The 20,062-nt window shown below is 39.6% G+C and overlaps 6 protein-coding genes across 6 annotated transcripts; 2 read left to right on the top strand and 4 right to left on the bottom strand.

Moving 5' to 3' along the window:
- Positions 1–68: 68 nt before the first annotated feature.
- On the top strand, positions 69–1,395 carry ATC70_012525 (uncharacterized protein; the record flags this gene model as incomplete). Its single annotated transcript, XM_064831696.1, has 4 exons — positions 69–443; positions 505–864; positions 928–1,193; positions 1,248–1,395. 4 exons carry the CDS (start codon positions 69–71, stop codon positions 1,393–1,395), a joined length of 1,149 nt encoding a protein of 382 aa, XP_064677976.1.
- A 269-nt stretch (positions 1,396–1,664) lies between these two features.
- ATC70_012524 (uncharacterized protein) lies at positions 1,665–5,481 on the bottom strand (the record flags this gene model as incomplete). The annotated part of the gene is made up of 11 exons (XM_064831695.1): positions 1,665–1,865; positions 1,917–2,065; positions 2,123–2,266; positions 2,318–2,944; positions 2,998–3,448; positions 3,505–3,672; positions 3,728–4,294; positions 4,352–4,579; positions 4,638–4,994; positions 5,059–5,315; positions 5,367–5,481. The coding sequence occupies 11 exons, from the start codon at positions 5,479–5,481 to the stop codon at positions 1,665–1,667; spliced, it is 3,264 nt and encodes a 1,087-aa protein (XP_064677975.1).
- Positions 5,482–8,168: 2,687 nt separating this feature from the next.
- Positions 8,169–9,281, bottom strand: ATC70_012523 (uncharacterized protein; the record flags this gene model as incomplete). The annotated part of the gene is made up of 3 exons (XM_064831694.1): positions 8,169–8,614; positions 8,680–8,789; positions 9,214–9,281. 3 exons carry the CDS (start codon positions 9,279–9,281, stop codon positions 8,169–8,171), a joined length of 624 nt encoding a protein of 207 aa, XP_064677974.1.
- A 2,394-nt stretch (positions 9,282–11,675) lies between these two features.
- Positions 11,676–13,548, top strand: ATC70_012522 (uncharacterized protein; the record flags this gene model as incomplete). The annotated part of the gene is made up of 9 exons (XM_064831693.1): positions 11,676–11,799; positions 11,861–11,970; positions 12,027–12,148; positions 12,203–12,280; positions 12,332–12,486; positions 12,550–12,780; positions 12,857–12,976; positions 13,029–13,222; positions 13,282–13,548. 9 exons carry the CDS (start codon positions 11,676–11,678, stop codon positions 13,546–13,548), a joined length of 1,401 nt encoding a protein of 466 aa, XP_064677973.1.
- Positions 13,549–14,360: 812 nt separating this feature from the next.
- Positions 14,361–14,820, bottom strand: ATC70_012521 (uncharacterized protein; the record flags this gene model as incomplete). Its single annotated transcript, XM_064831692.1, has 3 exons — positions 14,361–14,416; positions 14,477–14,622; positions 14,684–14,820. The coding sequence occupies 3 exons, from the start codon at positions 14,818–14,820 to the stop codon at positions 14,361–14,363; spliced, it is 339 nt and encodes a 112-aa protein (XP_064677972.1).
- Positions 14,821–18,573: 3,753 nt separating this feature from the next.
- On the bottom strand, positions 18,574–19,691 carry cct1_2 (chaperonin-containing T-complex alpha subunit Cct1; the record flags this gene model as incomplete). Its single annotated transcript, XM_064831691.1, has 2 exons — positions 18,574–19,158; positions 19,212–19,691. The coding sequence occupies 2 exons, from the start codon at positions 19,689–19,691 to the stop codon at positions 18,574–18,576; spliced, it is 1,065 nt and encodes a 354-aa protein (XP_064677971.1).
- Between the last annotated feature and the right edge of the window lie 371 nt (positions 19,692–20,062).

Genomic DNA, 20,062 nt, shown 5'->3' with positions numbered 1-20,062 from the left:
GGCTCAATCCTAGCGCCCATAGGTGATTCTCTGTTTCTTTTTTGCAAAAACCTTTTTATTACAACATCATGGCCAAGGGAAACATGGATTTGGATAGAGCCCTCGATGAGACGATCAAGCTAAATTCAAGCAAAGGCCGTGGCGGAAAGAAAATGCCGACTTCGGCCAGCAGTAAGAGAGTTGTCGATAAAGCGAGCAGCAGTGGGAGAGGACGCCAGCAGACACACTCGAGTGGCAGCAACCATCCCCGCAGTCAACATAATACTGTCCACAACCGAGCTTCCACCAGAGGCCATGTCAATCAGCGCATTGGTAGTAAGCCTGTCCATCAAAGAGTCGGCAGCGGAAGCGACACGTTGATCAACTCGAGGTTGGGACGAGGTATCAATAAACCTCACCGCGGCCCTGGGGTAGTAAGCAGTCGAGCTGTGTCTGCAGGAGTAGTAAGTTTGCTTTTATAGGCAGCGTGCGAGAATACAAGCTAAAGCTCTTTTTCATATGAAGCGAAATGGGTCCCTCATTATCAACAGATCGAATAAAAGCCCATCAGAGAAACTGGATCCTTCAAAGATCATCATTACAAAGCCAGTGATGAATCGCACTGCCAGCGTGAAAAAGACAGACAAAGGATCCGAATCGCTTGTCATCCAAAGCAAGATCACTAAACCTCTTGTATCAGCACCTGACACCAAATCAAAGTCTAAACAACACAACACACATCCCAGTAAGAATCATCGCACACGATCTTCACCAGCACCATCACAACCACAGCAACGAGCTACTGCTACTCCAATACCTGAACCTGAAAAGAAGATTGTGCTGGTCTGTAATTTGGACCCTCGAGCAACAGCAGAAGATGTTGGCGTAAGTTGCGAGAGCAAGTGGATATGTGTTGAGGCTGCGTGTATTGAGCTTTCTTTGATTTAGGAGGCATGCTCCGTGTTTGGACCCATTCTCAGCTGTGATATGCTACTGGATCCAATGGGCAGACCATTGAATGAGGCCGAGATCGAGTTTATGTTTGCGGATTCTGCAAAGGAATGCGTAACAAAGCTGGACAATACACTCGCTGATGGTCGCTTATTGCGTGCCAAGCTACAAGATGCGCCCACGCAGTCTGTAAAGCCTCGCTACTCATCTCGATCTGTTGTTGCATCTGCCAGACTTCAACCTGGGGCTTTCGACAATCAAAGGTAAGGATAAAAGCGATGGCTCATTTGTAGGTATTGACTCTAATGCACTATCAGCCCTATGCTACAGCAACAACAGCCAATACAGCATCATCCATATCAACAACAAAACTACCCGCCTGTATATTCTTCACAACCTTATTATCCACAGCAACCACCACCACAGCCTCATTATAGTCAAAACCAATACTATCGTCGATACTAACTTTTTTTTTTTTTTTTTTTTTTTTTTGTTAGATTTAATCATGTCATTTCAATTCAAAGCATACAGTTAAAAAGAATAAAAAGCATTGCCTTTGAGAGATATAAATTAATGTAAATAATGATATTGTTGTTGTTTTTAGAAATAGGGGGGAGATGATGAATGAGTAATTAGCAAGGTTAGTAGTAGAATCAGTTGTGAGGGTAGTAGTGATTCAGCATAGTAGTAGAATACATTGTATATGATAGAAAAAAAAAAGTACAGATAAAAGCTTATCGATGTAATGTGGATGGTTCAATAGAGGTAATGTCTTCCTCAATCGAGTGTTCAGCAGCCAATTGAAGCTTAAACACAAACTGGTAATTATCCTTGACAGGATCTGCCATGGAACCAAAAATCAGGGGCAGTTCGGTCTTGTGGCCATTGTTTAAGCATTTCATTTGTTTTCCTCGAATGATTTGTTCAATGGCTCCCTAGGATAAGAGGTTGAGTCATTACCACAACGAAGCATGTGGCGCACTTACTGTAATCACATTGCGAATCTCGATGAATGACGCATCAAATGCCATCACATAAGGGTAACAGAATGCAAATGACTCTGGTGTGCCTTCCCATTCGATCAAGAACTTGGTGAACAGACGATTTCCCTTGCTGTCAATGTAAAAGGCGTACTCTGGATATGCGATTATAAGTATTTCATCTTGTATTCCGCTCGCTCAAACTCTCTTACCATCATAGCATATGAAATAGTGATTGCGAGGGGTTCTAAAGATGGCGATGCGTTTGATGGGCTGGCGCAGGTTGAGTGATGAAGATACCTCTTTTTCTCGCTCCAAGATAAATGCCAGGTTTTTATCACCAGGATTGAGTAATTCTAGTCATCCTGTTAGCTTCAATTCGCAAGGCTTGCCTTTTGTCCACTTACGTTGAGGTTGATCTGTCCGCATGTCCACCATAATCATGCCTCTGGATGAAGTAATCAACATCATGGAAGCAGACAACTCGACGGCATAAGCTTCACTGGGTACATAGGTGTCCTTTACTTTGCGCAAGTGAAGATCATCAGCAGGCTGTGATAATGCTCGCATGGACATGAGCCTATCCAGAATACCGCTTGCACGTTTACTGGAACCGCCTGTTGACGATGGCAGAGAAACAGACATGGCACCCGCTCCCATGTTGCCACTGTTGCTCATCAGATCGGTTCTCTTGATAGCTTCGAATACAGTGATGACGGATCTCAGGGTGGAGATCTTTGGCACACATACCATCATTCGTTTGAGACACGTACCCACGTAGAAGAAAGGCACATGTGTTTGCACCAGACGACCTCGAGGCTGTGTTTCTGGCTTACCGTTGACAATGTCCAGCGGATATTCCCATAATGTGCGGTCTGCCAGTACAAGCAGGGTTTCTGTGCTTTCGATGGTTTGTATCTGTGTTACTTTCTCAAGTGACAATACTTTGTGTGGTGTGGTTTCTGCGTGTCGATAGTTGTGATGTCCAACATAGACGCCGTCATCTGCTGCCAGCAAGTACTGTTGACCGCCATCTAAAGTAGCCGGTTAGTCCCCTGTGAGCAATTGATATATAAACAAAACTTACTAAACGTAATGAAATGATGGATTCTGTTGAGCACGATAAACTGATGCTCTAGCACAGAGGACACCATCTCAAAAATAGGGCTTCGTTTGTTTTTAGCCTCTTGCTGCGATCGTATCTTTTCGAACCAAGGTTTGCGTGTAGCATGAGAAGGTGCAAAGAGGATGTAGGGAGCAGATGTTGAGCGTCCCAGATGTTGAAATGCGATGGGATATGAGTTTGGTTTGGTGCTGTTGCTGCTGTTGCTGCTATTTCCATTGGTAGAGCTACCGGTGCTGGTGTTATGATGCAAATAGGGACCTAGATCAGTCGAGGCTCTCATTTGTGCTCCTGGTACTGCCATCATTGGATTTGGGGTATTCATGGTCAGGTACGGTAATACGAGCGTGCTTGACCTTTTACTGGCTAGGTTTGTATCTGGTAGATAGACAGACAGCAATTCAATAGGAATAGGCTGCAAAATGCTTGTGAGTGTCTGCTGTCTCAATTGAACATCATTCGTATGCTTACTCGCTTTTGAATTACATAACGTTCAGTGCCATTGATAATTTTGAGCTTTGCAATAACTAGATAATGGTCAAATAGAATCACTTGATATTCTACGGACTCCAGCTGGGCCGACTTTTTCAGTGTGCCTTGCTTGACGATACTTCTGTTTTTGGCCAATAGATCAAGGTTCTACGATATATTGCTGGTTAAGATTGCAGAGAACATAACCATCTACTCAGCTTACCACTTCATCTGCTTTGTATTTGAAGGACAAATTGTAGTGAATGCGTTCCAAATCAAAGCGATTCTTCGCTTTGCCTGTCTCTGCATTGACTCTGGAGAGAAACCGTTTGATGATGGTTACTGCTTTTGGTAGATCTTCCAAATCAGGGTGATCGGCAGGCGTATGCTTTAGGATTTCATTGAACAGTAAAGTGTACCTTCCCAGCCGTGTGGTTGGTTTGGTGAGATAGCCGTTCAGTTCCAATTTGAGCGAGTCAGGGTGTCTCTCTGTGGCCTCCACAAAGGCATCGAAATTGGGGTTGATAAATCGCTCGTTTTCCAATGCGAATTTAGCCTCGTACTGCTTTAAGCCGTAGCTGATGTAAGGCTCAAAGTCAATGACAAAATCCAGTAAAATGTCGCCCACTTGATGGATAATGGAATGCTGACTTTGGCGTTCTTGCAATGCTCGCAATAGTTGAATGTTTATCCTGTAGATGTCCTCGATGCCTCCAAATACCTTTCGTAACAGTGTTTCTTTGCGTGATGCTGGGATAATGGGTCTTTCTGTTAAAGGCTTGATCCACATCTATAAATGCCAGGTTAGGTCAGAACAAAATAGACTGTGCAAAAGCCAACAACATACATTCTGCAGATACTCTAAGCTCTGAACATAATCTTTCTCTGTATATATTAGTTCGTATAGGTTTTCTTGCCTCTTTCGCTCTGTTTTCGACAATGAATCATACATTGACTTTTCGACACTGTCTGCCCAATAATCATGATGCAAAGCAGACTTTGACTTTGCTATTGTCGATCTGGAGGATGACAGTGATACGAGTAGATTTGAAAATGACTCGCTGCTCTCTGTCCGCTTTAGCTGGATATTAGGTTAATTCCACAATATAAGGTTGGAAACATCCGCATAATACCTGTGTAAATCGCTTTGGACAGATGGGGCTATAACAGGGCTTGAGATCCCAGCAAGTTGGTACATAACAGTGCGTCAAATCAACAACGATGCCATTTGGTATAATCTGATTATTGTTGGTAACATCCACATTGTGCTCGCTCAAGGACTCGCTGCCACTCCAATCACTGCCGCTTTGCTGATGTTGCGTACTGAGTGCATACAAGGTTCGATTCGTAAATTCGTATAGATAAATCGAGGAATCCACAAGCTGCGTTTCGTAACTGACATCGTGAAAGAACCGCTGTTCGCTCAGCATTCTACCAATCCTCAAAGCGAGTTTTCTGTCCGATGTTTGCACAATCAATGCAATCTTATCCTGTCGTTTCACCACTTGATCAATAATCCCCCTTCTCTCTCACTCATGAAAAAGCAAAACCTACCACCACTTGCTTGCCATCAAATGTGTTCTTGTACTCGATATCGTCCTTAATATGATCTGCCAACGTTATTCGCTGTCTCAATTCAATGGCAATTTTAGACAAAAGTGCCGAGTAAATGTTGCTCTTTCGTTTTACTGTTGCTGTGCTACTTGTTTCTGTCGTTGCTGTGGCAGTTGCGCTCTTTGTTCCATAGGCAAAGCTTTGGGATCGCTGTGCCATGATTTCCTGTGTCGTTACTACAGGAGGCGTTGGGTTATCTTGGAGTTTTATTAGCTTAGGACACTCGGGCTCAATCCAATATACATTACTTTTTGGTAGGATAGTGGTGCCATCACGAGCTGCTGCTCTCTTGTTGTTGCTTTTTCTCCTAGATGAGCTTATCAAATCCCATGGCTGTAAAAGGCTTTCTTTACGTCTAGCCATTTAGACAAAATTACCAAGCAAGAGTGAAAGAGAAAGAGAGACAAGAAAAAAAAAAGGGGGAGAGAAAAAAGTGAACCATGTATCCAAAAACAATAACCTATTTCCGGACTTGAAATCCCACATCCTCTTTTGCCAAAATGAACAACTGCTCCATTGTAATGTGCGCCTTTCCTCTCAATTTACGAGATGCCTGGAAACACCGCCCCTTGAGCAATTAGTAATGCTTGGATGTGAGGTTAGATTGCCCGAAAACATAAGTAATTTTTGTATGACCCAATATCTTAGTAAGAAGACTCGACTCAATGTTATATTTACAGATGATTTATATACGTATCCAGAAACTACATTGACTGAGTGCTGAGTGAAGTTTTGTACGGATTGAACTTGAAGAAAATGCTTCTGCATTGGCCAATTCACCCCTTCCATCTCGGTTCATATATGATTAGAAGAGATTTTATATTAAATTACTATCAATCGACAATCAAGTTTCTTCCATCATTTTAGCTATTATTAATTTTTCAATAGTAGCCAATGGCCCGCGACAGGGCAAGACACCTGAACGTAGGTTGATTTTCGCCAAAGCAAAGCGTGGGTCAGAAACCCAACGGAAGAGTCGAAATGGCCATCGCAACGTAATAAATTTATGGTCCCTAAACACTTTCAGAGCCTCAAAAAGAAAAGAAGCTGATCTAACAAGTATTTTGATAGACTGGTGTTATTAAATATAGAACGCACGGAAATTATCATGGCTAATGATAGTACTATGTAAATTACCACATACTTTCGATACACTTCAAAAGCGTATATTACTGTAGTGCCTTCATGGTTAGAGGGGCATTGAATTTGCCACCAGCCGCCAAAATTAATTCCAGCTCAGACTCGTAGTTTACTCTAGATTGGACAGATCCTGAGAGCTTATCGACTTGATTCAACTATTTTGCCAGATTCGACTATTAGAATATGATTATCACCCCATGCTTCCTTAAGCTTTCCTGGAGTACTTTTCAAGGCGCACCTAATGGTACCACGTAACGTAGATGTTTTGAATAAACGCATTGAGCAATTCACAATAATATGAAAAGAGGTTCTGGCCAAAAAAGTCGAGATTTTACATATCAAAGTTCCACAAAGATGATTTCAAGGGTTACGTTGAATCGATAGAAACATTTTGATTCAAGATATACCTTAGTAAAAGTCTTCATTATCAAGATCAAAAACGCGATCGTTTGATTTTCGATGAAAGCCATGAGGGGTACCTCATGCTTTTTGGTCGATTTTTGGCCATGTTTTTTTTGATCCTTAAAAAGTTGAGCAAAGGTGTCAGAAAGTAACTGCCAAATGAGAGCAATTGTTTGGTGCTATTCTGACAATCTAAAACGGCCTTGAGCGCGAGAAAACGCAACTCAAATGCACTTAGATTTTGCTGTATCAGGGACACTAAGGACTTAAAAGGGATAATATCTCTATGATACTTGCCCGTATATGAAATAGCTACGTGTATATGGATGTAGAGCATCATATAAGAATCAGATCCACAGATAATATGAAGGGTTTTCATGTGTAAGTGGAGGGTCAAAATGAAAGTAGCAATATTTTGACAAGATACGCAAGGGCAATTGGTAGCGCAAGCTGCTGCTGCGGAAGTTGACTCTCACCGAAGCGAAGCAAAGGAAGAGAGCCATTATTTCAACGTCGACCACATCTGGCTGGGCTAGCACTCTCGAGCTGTCAATTGGCTCAATGTGAGATCCGCGAGCTCCAATGTGTCTTGACACTGCTTTTCTCTCAAGAGCTGCTTGATCAGCGCAGCTGCAGATAGGAACTTGGTATGCTCGATGATGCTGGATATTTTTCCTATAATTACAGTACCCCACAAAAGTGAAATATGTGATAAATCCATGATAAACAAAGTATGTTTAACTTGATACTGGCATGGCCTAGCCTGCGAGGTAATCAACATGGCATTCTCAAGCGAGAAGAACATGTATGCCTTCAACTAGAATATTCTTTGGCCTTTAGCTTGATGATGAGGGCTCAGTATATTGGGCCCAACTTCTGTAAGCAAGTACTTCCATTGGTTGGTTGAATCTACCATCCAGCATATAACTACTTTGTATTTCCAATCATAAACTAGAGTCTGTTCAAGGTAAATGTTAAACTGTCGTGTTCTCGTCTTCAGCAAATGTAAGCATTTGCTAGCAAGGAAGAAAGGGCGCATGCATTGATAAAACCCTTTATTTTTTCAAGATAAAAGAGCCAAATCATAAACGGCATCATCCTATTCAAGAACCACATCTCCTTAAATAGCCTGGCAAGTACGCTGTCTGTCTAGATACACATTCAATGAAGAGCTACTGGAGCCATTATTAGTATCGCTGTCAAGAGTCCTCTGGTGCTGGCTGTCTAAAGACACATTTCATGAAGAGCTTGGATAACAAATCTTTGTTCAGCATCTGAGCATTTAATAAAACTATTTCGACATTCTGAGCGAGCGTCTCACACACTTTGGTTATGATTCTATACAATCGAACCTTACATCAAGCACCCAAAATTAATCGAAAAAGCGAGCAATAAACATAGTAAATTAAAAAGATGACACATCCTCCCCCCCCCCTCAAATCAATATATGTGTATGATGGAAATTATTATCTATTTTAGTAAAAAAAAAACTAGTAAACACTAATAATTTATTGACGAGCTTCGAGCTTCTCGGCCTTCTTGTTGGCACGACGTTCACGGAGAGCCTTGTTCTTGGCACGAAGGACATCAGCTTGTTCAGCAAGAGTCTTAGCACGGACCTTCTCAGCCTTGGCCTTGTGGATGTGTTCCATCAAAACACGCTTGTTCTTGAAACCGTTACCCTTGGACTTGAGGTAAAGGTGGTGATACAAGTGCTTATCGATCTTACCAGCTTCTCTGTACTTGGCAAGAAGACGACGGAGGACACGCATACGACGCATCCAGATGACTTGGCTACGCATACGGGCATCAGCAGTACCCTTTCTCTTACCATGACCCATATGACGACCGTTACGCTTGGCAGCAGCACGTTCGAGGACACGGAAACGAGATTGAGAGATCTCGGGCTTACGGATAATAAGACCATCCTTTACGAGCTTACGAATGTTAGCACCTAAACAAGAACACTACATCAGTTCCTACTCAATCACTCCCTTCCCCATGGGCAAAATGACTTACGAGAGTTGGCGTTGGAGATCTCGTTGACCTCATTGGGATCCAACCAAATCTTTCTTTGACCACACTTGAGGACGGAGGCAGCGAGACGCTTTTGGACAAGAAGACTAACCCTAGAATTCAATTTGGCATTTCATATGAGTATTTGATATGGTAGCCGGTATAAATCAACCCATTGATAGCAGATAAAACAAGCAGAATGCAGACCACTGCTATATCAAGACGCTGATAGTATTATAGCGGCAAAGATATATCATTGATTCGTATGAAAAGCCACTGAATAAGCCAACATATTGACTGATTGAAATGCCAAAGATCAGCAATGATACAATGCCATTTTTTTTCAAATGCTATGCCAAATGTTTGCTATTTTTTTTCCATTACTGCTGTTCTACTTGCTGTCAAGAGGGGAAAATCAATAATATCTTACATTGCAATGTCTAGAAGTTAAAAGAGGGGGTTTCTACACTTGCAAGTTCCTCGAAGCAATATCAAATTGCAAAAATTTTCTTATTTTCTGTGACTAGGGTAACCTACTTTGTTGGAGTCACGGGAGAGTGGATTTCAACATTCAAATGTTCGATGTGAGGCCAGCTTTCTATCATTTATGCTTTGACTGGCACATACAGCGATGCATTTTACGCTCGACATAGCCTTGCTGTTCATCCTTTGCCAAAATAGAGCAGTTTGATTCAAATAAATATAATAAAAGTATGGATTGCTGAAGGCATTGCTACGGTGATTATAGCATGTCAGCACCTCTTTAAAGAGCAGCTCATTTCCACTTCATTACGCTCTTGCCGTGCAATATAAAAAATATAACGACATTACTGACGTCTCCGAGTTGTATGCGCAATTGCGTTAGATGGGGTAGCTGGATGTCTTGGTCTCGAAACAATCCTTTAAAAACTGCCATTTTACACTCATTTGCCACTTCAACCCTTGATATCTCCCGTTTAAACTGGTTTTGAGACCTCAGATTGGCACCAAATGTCATGGCTCAACTAGACTCATGTTCCAATGTTCATTTCTCAGAAAAAAAAAATTTTTTCAAAAATTTTGGCAATTTTCCATAAGGGATACCTCATCAAAACTGTTGATTTTTTACACTTGTCCATCCCTTGATGTGTTTAATTTATTTCTAATAAACCAAATATCATCCAAAAAAAAAAAACTGTTGATTTGCAAACGATCCCATTTTTCACCTCCAAATATTGACTTTTTACTATGATATATCATTATTCAGAATGACCGCGGAAGCTTAATCTATGGATCTGAATGATCTGTTTTGAGTTTATCTAGTATAACTGTTGACTTATTTGCAAAAAACATGTTTTCTGATTTTCCTATTTTACTCCAGACCCTTGTGTGGGGAATAGTTCTTATAATAGCACCATCAGATAGAGCATCAATGCTAGTTTTTTTGTTACTTAATTTACTTGGTGTGTTTTCTTATTGTTTTTCCGAGTTTTGATCCCAAAACGATTTTTCTTGTCCAAACATGGCCGAATGATCTTCTAATTGGAATCTGTCGGGATTTAAATCTTTTGCCAGCACCATAACTACAATGAATCTTATGGCTATCATTAGCATGCATTACCAGTTGTTGAATGCGTGTATTTTATGTCATTCGTAATATATGCATGCCATGTGTTTTGAAGAGCCAAACATGATACATAAATATGTTTGTTTCTGAAACAAGCGTTGCAATTATCCGCCTCGGATTATCGATCATTCGAGTTTCTGGAGGCGGTAAGCTAATCGATATATACGGTATATTTGAATCAGGTATACGCCATCAAACAGGCATCGCATGAGGCATTCGCATTTGGTGATTCGTTGAATCAAACATTGTAATGGCCACCAATGCACATGTGTTAAATTTAATAAACGAATAACTTTGATAATAATCCTTGTTTTAATAACGGTCAATCAGGAACATTGAATTTCTGCAAGTTTTGTATGGGCAAAACGCCTCTTCTCTCATGGGATTCTATTAAATTGCTCTAAAACCATATTGACTTTTCTAATCTTTGGTTGTATATCCTCAACTGCAAATATACTATCGGATGGCTAATAATTGAATCATGGATGTCAAATCTGAGATTTCAAATTATGTATATGTCCGCGGTAAATGTATTTGATATATATTTATTACGACAAGCCCATCCATACTAATAAAATCGCCTGTTAACTCATGATATACTCACGTTATTATTTGATTTCTTTCTCTAAAAGCAATCCAATCTGTATACTATGTTTATTGCAGCATATCTTAATATGTATGTATGTTCCTTCTTTCATTAGTGTACAAAACCAAGTCGATGTTTCAAATGTAATACATGACTAAGTGAAATGAGATCTTGCAGCAATGCATTGGACCATTCAAGGAATCAACCCACCTCGCCCAAAGTTAGATATATGCCCGAGTCAAATGAAACCGCCATGAAGAGAGATATAGAACAAGCAATAAAGTTAGATCAAAAGTTCCTGACTCTTTGATTCTTCAATTAGAAATCCACATTCCAGTACATTCTACATGCTGCTTTGCATTGTACCTGCAGGCCAGATCAAAGATCTACATTGTCGTCTTAAAGCTATAATAGATCAATCTTTTGGTGCTCCTTTCGGGTGTTCAACGTATGAAAACGTTTCAAAACTGCCCTCTGATGACCCAATGATATTCTGGTTAAGATAATGTCAATATCATTTGTATTTTCCATTATTTGTATTCCTTTCTCTCTCTTTCTCTTTTTCACTTTTTTCTTGAAAAAATCTCTTGTATTGTACTTCAGATTTTGACAGACATCATACATGCCAGATTCGATGATTGACTTTGTTGTTGCTTTTGCAAGCAATCCATCAGATGCAAATCTGGCAATTTTACAACATGTATTTCAGAAGGGTAGGTAGAAAAACCATCGTTTCACATCATACCTTGTATTCACTACTGTATAGTTCATCTAATTTCGAGCTTGCAAGAAGCCATGCTGTTCATCATGGCCAAAAAGCAGCACAGTCTTCCCTGTATATTCATTATTGATATAGATCGACACTGGGATCTATTTGGAAAAATATGTCAGTCGATTCAATACTATTCGTTGTTACATATTGTGCCTATAGGTAAATTTACGAATTTATCACAATCAAAATGGCATATTTCACTCACTTTTTTCCGCTTTAGCTTGTTCTGAAAAGGATGACACCAGTTTGATGTTGAAGTGCATTCAGATGGGTGCTTTTGATTTCGTTTTGAAACCATTCCGGGAACCTGTCATTAAAACGCTTTTTTTGGTATGTGTATGTACACTCGTGGTCATGAATTTATACTGAATTCAAGCACAATGTAGAATTTATTCAGGGATTACAAACCACATCAGTCAAAATTAACAGACAAAACAAAACAATCCGCCTTGAGCCAGTTTCAGGGCCGACTTCAAAAACTATACTCGACTCAACACGAGCATCATTGGTAACAAACGTTCGAATAGAGATGATAAATGCTAAATTTTAACTCGACTGAAAGGTTATCGGACGCCATTATAAAGCAATATACCCCACAACCTACCATAGAAGGAAGATCGCGAATGTCTTCTCTGACCAGGTAAATTACGACATAAACTCTAAACGATCAGCCCTATTCATAGCATGATAGCGAGAGAAAGTCGTTTTTGCAAAGCTTTATCAAAGATTGGAACTTTTCTCCTCTTGGATTAGACGACATTGATTTAGTCTATTGCGTGTTTTATATGCTGGACCAAACATTTCAAAAATACCACTCTCAACTCAAATCACTTCAAATGACGAATGGTATATACATGACAAACAAAGTTTACTCGAGTAACACATGTAAATTAATATATCCAAAAATAGATGCGCTGTACAACTTGATTTTTGACGTTTGCAATTCGTATCACAACTCAAATCCGTATCATAATTTCAGACATGCAGTTGATGTGATGCAGTCCACATGGTATTTCTTGAATTCAATCGCTTCTGAGAGCATGGCGTTATTACTGAGACCGATCGATGTACTCTCTTTACTGATGGCAGCAATTGGACATGATGTTGGACATCCAGGAGTCAATAATGGTTTCATGGCAAGTTGGATAGAGCAACAGCAGGAAAAAAAAATGGCATGTTGATTTTAGTATATAGATTACCACTGCGACGCCTTTAGCCGTACTGTACAATGACAAGTCGGTTTTGGAGAATTATCATTCTATGGCATTCTTCAACTTACTCCGTAAGCACTACTTTAATGCCATGATCGACATCAAATCACATTGTGAATACAAAGGTAACGGGTATTGCGCGGTGATGGTGAGCGTATGAACTGAATTACAGTATAGATTTCCGCAAGATCATAGTACAGAGTATTCTATGCACTGACATGAGCTGTCATCAGGAATACGTGGAGAGCTTCAAGGAACAACTTCAGCGTTTGCAATCACACACCATGGATTTAACAGACGATGCCTCTCGAGACAAAGAGAGAATGATCTTATGCAGTATCATTATGAAATGCGCGGATGTCAGTAACTGTGTTAGTATTGCTATCATGCTTAATGGATTGAAGATAGGTTGCTAAACGATTTCTTGTAGGCAAGACCTTTTGACAATGCCAAAAATTGGGCTATAACACTAGCCGAAGAATTCTTTATCCAAGGCGATCTGGAGCGTGAATTAGGAATCCCTTCTATAGCCATCCACGAACGCGGTAAAGTGACATTGGCTGATTTCCAACTTTCATTCATGAGAAATGTAGCGCTAGAGCTTTATCAAACTGTGGGTGAATTGCTCCCTCCATTGAAATTCTGTGCTGAAAATATCAATCGCAACATTGATATATGGACATCTGTTCGGCAGTAAGCCATCATACCTTGTGCCTTTATTGCTAGCGCTTGAAAAGAATTATTTATCCACCTTGTACAAAATCCGCTTTCCTCCGTTGTCCTTCCTCTCTCTCTCTCTCTCTCTTTCTTTCCTTGTTAAAAAAAAAAAAAACGCGTCCTACACTATTAATCTATCACTAATTGGCAAATGACAAATAGCTTCCTCCTTGACATACTGTCTCATGTAAATAAACTAAAAAAATAATCATCTTCGCAACAATAGCAACTAATACAGATTTAGACTCGTGAGATTGTGATTACTTGTACTTTTTTCACAATTATTTATTTACGGTCAATCCACATGGTTTACTTTACAGCAAGTGCCATCGCAGCTACTCTGGTTGCCAAGATGCTCAAGAATATAATCAAGCAGCCACGTCCGCTACCTAGCAAAAAGGAGAAATCTAAAAAGAGCTATGGTATGCCATCATCCCATTCGACTGCAATCAGCTTCTTCACCAGCTATCTAACCTGCGTCGTACTTGTGACACCGACAATCCCATATAAATATTTGTTGCTGATCGTCTTTCATTGTTTCTCTTTGTCTGTTATCTGGTCTCGTGTAAGGTTGCAGCATCACACACGAGCTCAAGTGGTGGCAGGCACGTTGTTAGGCGTCTTATTGGCTGTGGTCTTTTTTCTCATGTGGAAAAGCTATTTTTCGACCATTTTACCGCCTCTAATACAGAGCATAGACGTCTTGAAAGACATTCTTAGCTGAGAGAATACATGTAAATTTTATTTAGCTTGATGCTTTTATATAAAAAACTATGATATGGTACATTTAAATTAATAATCAGGACAGGTTGGTTTGCCTAGCAAGGGGCAGCATGGATCAGGGGAATCTATTATAAAAATTATGTCAATAAAGAGCATTCGAAAATGAAGTATATTCGTTAGCTTACCCAAATAACCACAGGATTGAGGGCAATCTTTTGGACACGGCTTTAATTTCATAGAGCAATATCGCTTGCTGCAGTCGCTGCTCTTCTTGCTCTTGCTTTTGGTCTTATTCTTGCTTTTGCTATGCGATCTTCTTTTTACCAAGAAGCTTCATGTGGTGTGAAGTATGAGCCAACTGTGATCTCAATCTACCCTAAAAGATTACATACCTGGCAACATTTCTACTGTGGCGGTCAACGCTGGAAACAATCATGTCTAGTGGGTGCGAGAGTGCGTTTGAAGATTCGATCAAAAATGCTGTGATTACAAGCAGAAAGATGGTGATTGAGAATACAGCGGATTTCATGGTGAATTAAATAGATATTGTACAAGAAGAGTGTTTTTAGGATAGAAAAAAAAAGGGAAATAAAGCTTCTTTATATACATGCTGTTCTATACAAGTTTAAAATGACAAAAAGAAAGAGGAGATTTAGTGTTACAGTATGATGATTACTTTAGTATGGACTACAGAAAGTCATGTAGCCAATTTAGCAGAGTATCCACGCTGAAACGGCTCTACAAGAAGATCGTTATATGAGATATAAAGAACCCGGAGAATTCAGGAGTCATCCACAAGATTGCGTACGGGACGATTAAGAAATTCATATAACAATGCGATTTTTGTCATCAACTGCAAAATTTGCCTTCATTTCTGTACAAGAAGATGACGTTCATTTCATGTGGCCCCCCCCACTCCTAATAGCGCTGTTTCCCGCTAAAACAAATACAACAGGCTTGATTGCAATATATGCAACTAAAGTATATACCCAGGCCAAGCAATATCCGCAATGGACATCATGATTCTGGCTAATTTGAACTGTTGCATTTTAAATGGGAAACATTGCGAATTTCAATAAGCAATTTATTCGCTCAGATATACGTCGATTTTAATAAAAAGTATATATATTAAACAAACCTAAATAGACAATACTCAACCAAAACGACACATGATGAGAGGAAAAGAAGGTTGGATGAATGGCATAATCTTTTCGATAGCCCCTTTAGAACACATACACTTATGTGATTCTCCTTGTTGCTTATTGTGCTACGATAGTAGTAGTAGCATATTTGTTAATTCAATCTTCAGGAGTTGCTATGTCCAAAGCATGAATGATTCAATATCGAACTCTCCTGAAAAAGAGTATGTAGAGTTATTTTCTGCTTGAAATACATGCTATATTACATAGTTTTGACAATGTAAACCTTTACCGACATAGCAACCAATATCATCATTTATGAAATCTCATTCTTGACATTTGGTGCAGTTGATTTAGCGACACATAGCCTTCAGAGATGGAGGGAAAACTCTCAATTGAATCTGATCCTAGTTTATGCGACTCACTGCAAATATAAACATTGCAAATTAATACTTCTATTATGTATCAGTTTTGTAGATAACATGGAAATAAAATGTGCTGTTATTGAATCATCAACACAGTGAATGAAACGAGCCTCGTAATTATTCTTGCATAGCATAGCGTACGATTGCCCTTCGTCCGTATCATCAAAATGCTGTAAGCTGTATTATAACTCTTCAATTTCATACAAGAGCCCTTCAAGTATGTGAATCTTGATGCTCCAGCGATATATCAAGTCTTATCAATAAAAGCAATTCATAAGCGGATATGCAGCTTACTTGCCTTACCTCTTACCACTTGAAACTATGCAAAACACAGCAAAATTGTGCGAATTCGAACAGTGATATTTAGCGTTAGAAGCTTTTTTAGACCGCCAGAATAGCGCCAAACAATTACCCTCATCCCGCAATTACATACTATTAGGTTTGCTCAACTTTTTGGGGATGAAAGAAATATTGCCAAAAATCGACCAAAAAGCATGAAGGGTATATCAAGGATTTCACCGAAAATCAAATGATCGCATTTTTGGCCGCAAAATGATTGTACTGATCCAAGGCAGCCCCTGAAACCGTTTTTGTGAAGATTTCATAAGTAAAATCTCGATATTTTGGCCCATAATGCCATTTCGCATTTTCACACCTTGCTCAATAAGTTGATTCAGAATATCTCTAATAATTAGTACCATTGGATAGGCCTTGAAAAGTACTTCTAGAAAGCTTAAGGGAGCATAAGATAATTCGTGCAACTTATATAGTCTAATCTGGCAAAACGAACTGAATTGAGTAGAATTTGATCAAGAATTAGCAAATCAGAACAATAAATTTTAACGGGAATTTAAATATTTTGCCACTGGCTGAATGCCTTCCTATGAAGGCAATGATGATTTAGGAGGCTCATAAGGAGCTTACGAGTCGAATAGCTTAGCTTATGTATTTTCATCTACTTTTGTTATAGAGCTTTATATCTGAGGTACTGAAAGTGCCCGCCTGTTATAAATGTTCATGCCATAATGTAGGTTAGCAAGGAAATGAAGCCTTCTTGATGTCGAGTCTTCATATCACTGTTGCATTTGAACATTAGGTTTCCTCCCGCGTCAAAGACAATGACTTTTATGAGAGTATGTCCATGATAGAATCTCAACAAGTGATCATAGATCTAATTCAAGCTCTGAATCGTTCGTTGCATGATCTCATCCCCTGTACACATAGTATCTCTTCTACCATTTTTTGAATGCGTCTGCTATTATCATATTATAACAAATGTTCAGTCCCTAGACACTTTTACAACCCTAATATAGAAACTACGTTGCCTGGCATCTGTCAGGCCTGGCTCATATATGATAAATGACTTTAAAATCAATCAACAAAACCCATTGTTATTTCTACCCTCTTTCCTCTGCTCAATGCTGTCAAAGTTTTCTTTGAACGACGACCTAAAGCCTCAGAGATTTCCCTATTTACTGCAGATATGTTATACAGCCCATAAATCGTCAATGTCCAGACTAACTTTATTAAATATAGAATGCAAGAAAATAGCATAATCAACGATAGTTCTATGACTTGCCACCTACTTTCCATACGCTTCAAGGGTATTTATTACTGTATTGCCTTATGAAAAGAGCATTGAGTTTGCCAGCCAGCCTCACCAGCCAAAATTAAGTCAAGCTCAGATTCGTAGTTTACTCTAGATTGGCCAAATTTAAAAAAATTTCGACTCGATTGAACTATTTTGCCAGATCCGACTAAGTAAAACGTGATGATCATCCTACGCATCCTTAAGCTTCTTGGAGTACTTTTCAAGGCGTATCTAATGGTACCAAGTAAGACAGATGTTTTAAATAAACGTATCGAGTAATTTATGAAAATATGAAAAGAAGTTTCTGGCCAAAAAGTCGAGATTTTACATATCAAAGTTCCACAATGATGATTTCAAGGGTTACATTGAATCGATAGAAACATTTTGATTCAAGATATACCTTAGTAAAAATCTTCATTATCAAGGTCAAAAACGCGATCGTTTGATTTTCAATAAAAACCATGAGGGGTAGGTACCTCATGCTTTTTGGTCGGTTTTTGGCCATGTTTTTTTGATCCTTAAAAAGTTGAGCAAAGGTGGCAGAAAGTAACTGCCAAATGAGAGCAATTGTTTGGTGCTATTCTGACAATCTAAAACGGCCTTGAGCGCGAGAAAACGCAACTCAAGTGCACTTAGATTTTGCTGTATCAGGGACACTAAGGACTTAAAAGGGATAATATCTCTATGATACTTGCCCGTATATGAAATAGCTACGTGTATATGGATGTAGAGCATCACATAAGAATCAGATCCACAGATAATATGAAGGGTTTTCATGTGTAAGTGGAGGGTCAAAATGAAAGTAGCAGTATTTTGATAAGATACGCAAGAGCAATTAGTAGCACGAGCTGCCGCTGCGCAGGTTGGTTCTCACCGACGCGAAGCGAAGGTAAAGAACCATCCGAAGCATAAACTTTCATATGATTAGTGATTTTATATCAATCAACAATCAGGATTCTTCTAACATTTTAGCTTTATTAATTTTGCAATATTAGCCAAAGGCCCTGCGGCAGAGCGAGCCGTTTGAGCGTAGGTTGGTTTCCGCCAAATCGAAGCGTAGGTCAGGAAACCACCCGAAGTGTCGAATGGTTCGTAAGATTTTGTAAAAAATCATTTTTTTATTGAATTTAAACTTGGAGTATAGCCGCTCTTGGAGTGTAAGGCTCTTCAAGGTATTTAACCTCTTCATTGGTTAGTTTAATCTTTAAACACCCTACTAAATCGTAAAGTTGTTCCATCTTTGAGACGCCAATGATGGGAGAAGAAACATAGGGCTTGGCCAAATGCCATGCCATAGCGATTTGAGAATACGTGGCTTGGTATTTGTTTGCGAGCTCGCCTATTCTATCCATAATGACGTTGTTGCTCTCTTGCAAACTAGAGGGATGCCAGTTATCAGCAGTAAACACGGATCGACTACGCTCAGTAATATCTCTCTTCTTTCCAGCAAGTGAACCAGCATTCAAAGGAGACCATGGTGTCATTCCAATCTTGGCATCCTGAACATATGGGACCATTTCACGCTCTTCCTCACGGTAAACCAAATTATACAAGTTTTGCATAGAGACAAATTGAGCCCATCCATTGCGCTCGGCAATATGGTTCATCTTTTGGAACTGCCAAGTAGCCATTGAAGAAGCACCAATATATCTCACTTTGCCAGAACAAACGACATCGTTGAGTGCTTCCATAGTCTCTTCAATGGGAGTTTCCTGTCAAACATAGCATTAGTATTGAAGGAGTGTGTCACAAAGTTTAAACTTACTGGATCAAAGCGATGAATGATGTAAAGATCGATATACTCCAAATCAAGTCTCTTCAACGAAGCGTCCACAGCATCCATAATGTGCTTGCGAGAAAGGCCAACTCGGTTAACGAATTCAGGAGCCTTACCAGCGAATAAATCAAAAACAGAGACATCGTCTTGGACGGGAAAGTTGACTTTAGTAGCAACAACAACACGAGATCTGGGAGCACCAATCTTCTTTAAGGCCTTGCCAAGCACTCTTTCACTTTCGCCATTGGAGTAAGTATCCGCAGTATCAAAAAAGTTAATACCAAGCTTGTAGCTTTCTTCGATAAATTTAATGCTTTCTTCCTCATCTTTTACCCAAGGACTCCACTTGGAGCTGCCAAAAGACATGCAGCCCAAACAAAGACGGCTCACCTTCATGCCGGTGTTTCCCAGACGAGCATACTCCATTTGAGGGAGATTAGTAGGGGTGTTGATAGTAGTAGAAGACATTTTTAGATGTAAAAGCAATGCTTGTTGATACCTGCCAACAATTCTGATCCAAACTCAAGCCTTATGTATTCTTTTGATTTACTCTTTTAGGTAATAGGAAAACGCAATGCATTTCGTCTCGACATTCCCTAATATGGTTTCGTCGTAAAATCTAATTCTCCTCTGACCTAAATTCGGACATATATGCTGGTATTCAGTGAATTGGATTTCTTTTTCGCTCGCCATTTCCTCCATAATCTCCCTCTATATTCGTCATAGGGCTTGTATGGAAGCTGTGGTTAATAGCAGGACGTACTTTCAATAGCACGGAATATACAGCAGACTACGGCTATTTGAATCTTCTCGAAGCTTTACCCACAACTTTCAACATT

The sequence above is a fragment of the Mucor velutinosus genome (assembly GCF_035048745.1).
Source record: "Mucor velutinosus strain NIH1002 chromosome Unknown tig00001569, whole genome shotgun sequence".
In the NCBI taxonomy this organism is placed as follows: domain Eukaryota; kingdom Fungi; phylum Mucoromycota; class Mucoromycetes; order Mucorales; family Mucoraceae; genus Mucor; species Mucor velutinosus.
Note: the sequence above shows the minus strand (reverse complement) of the source record. Positions and strands in the feature narration are given on the sequence as shown.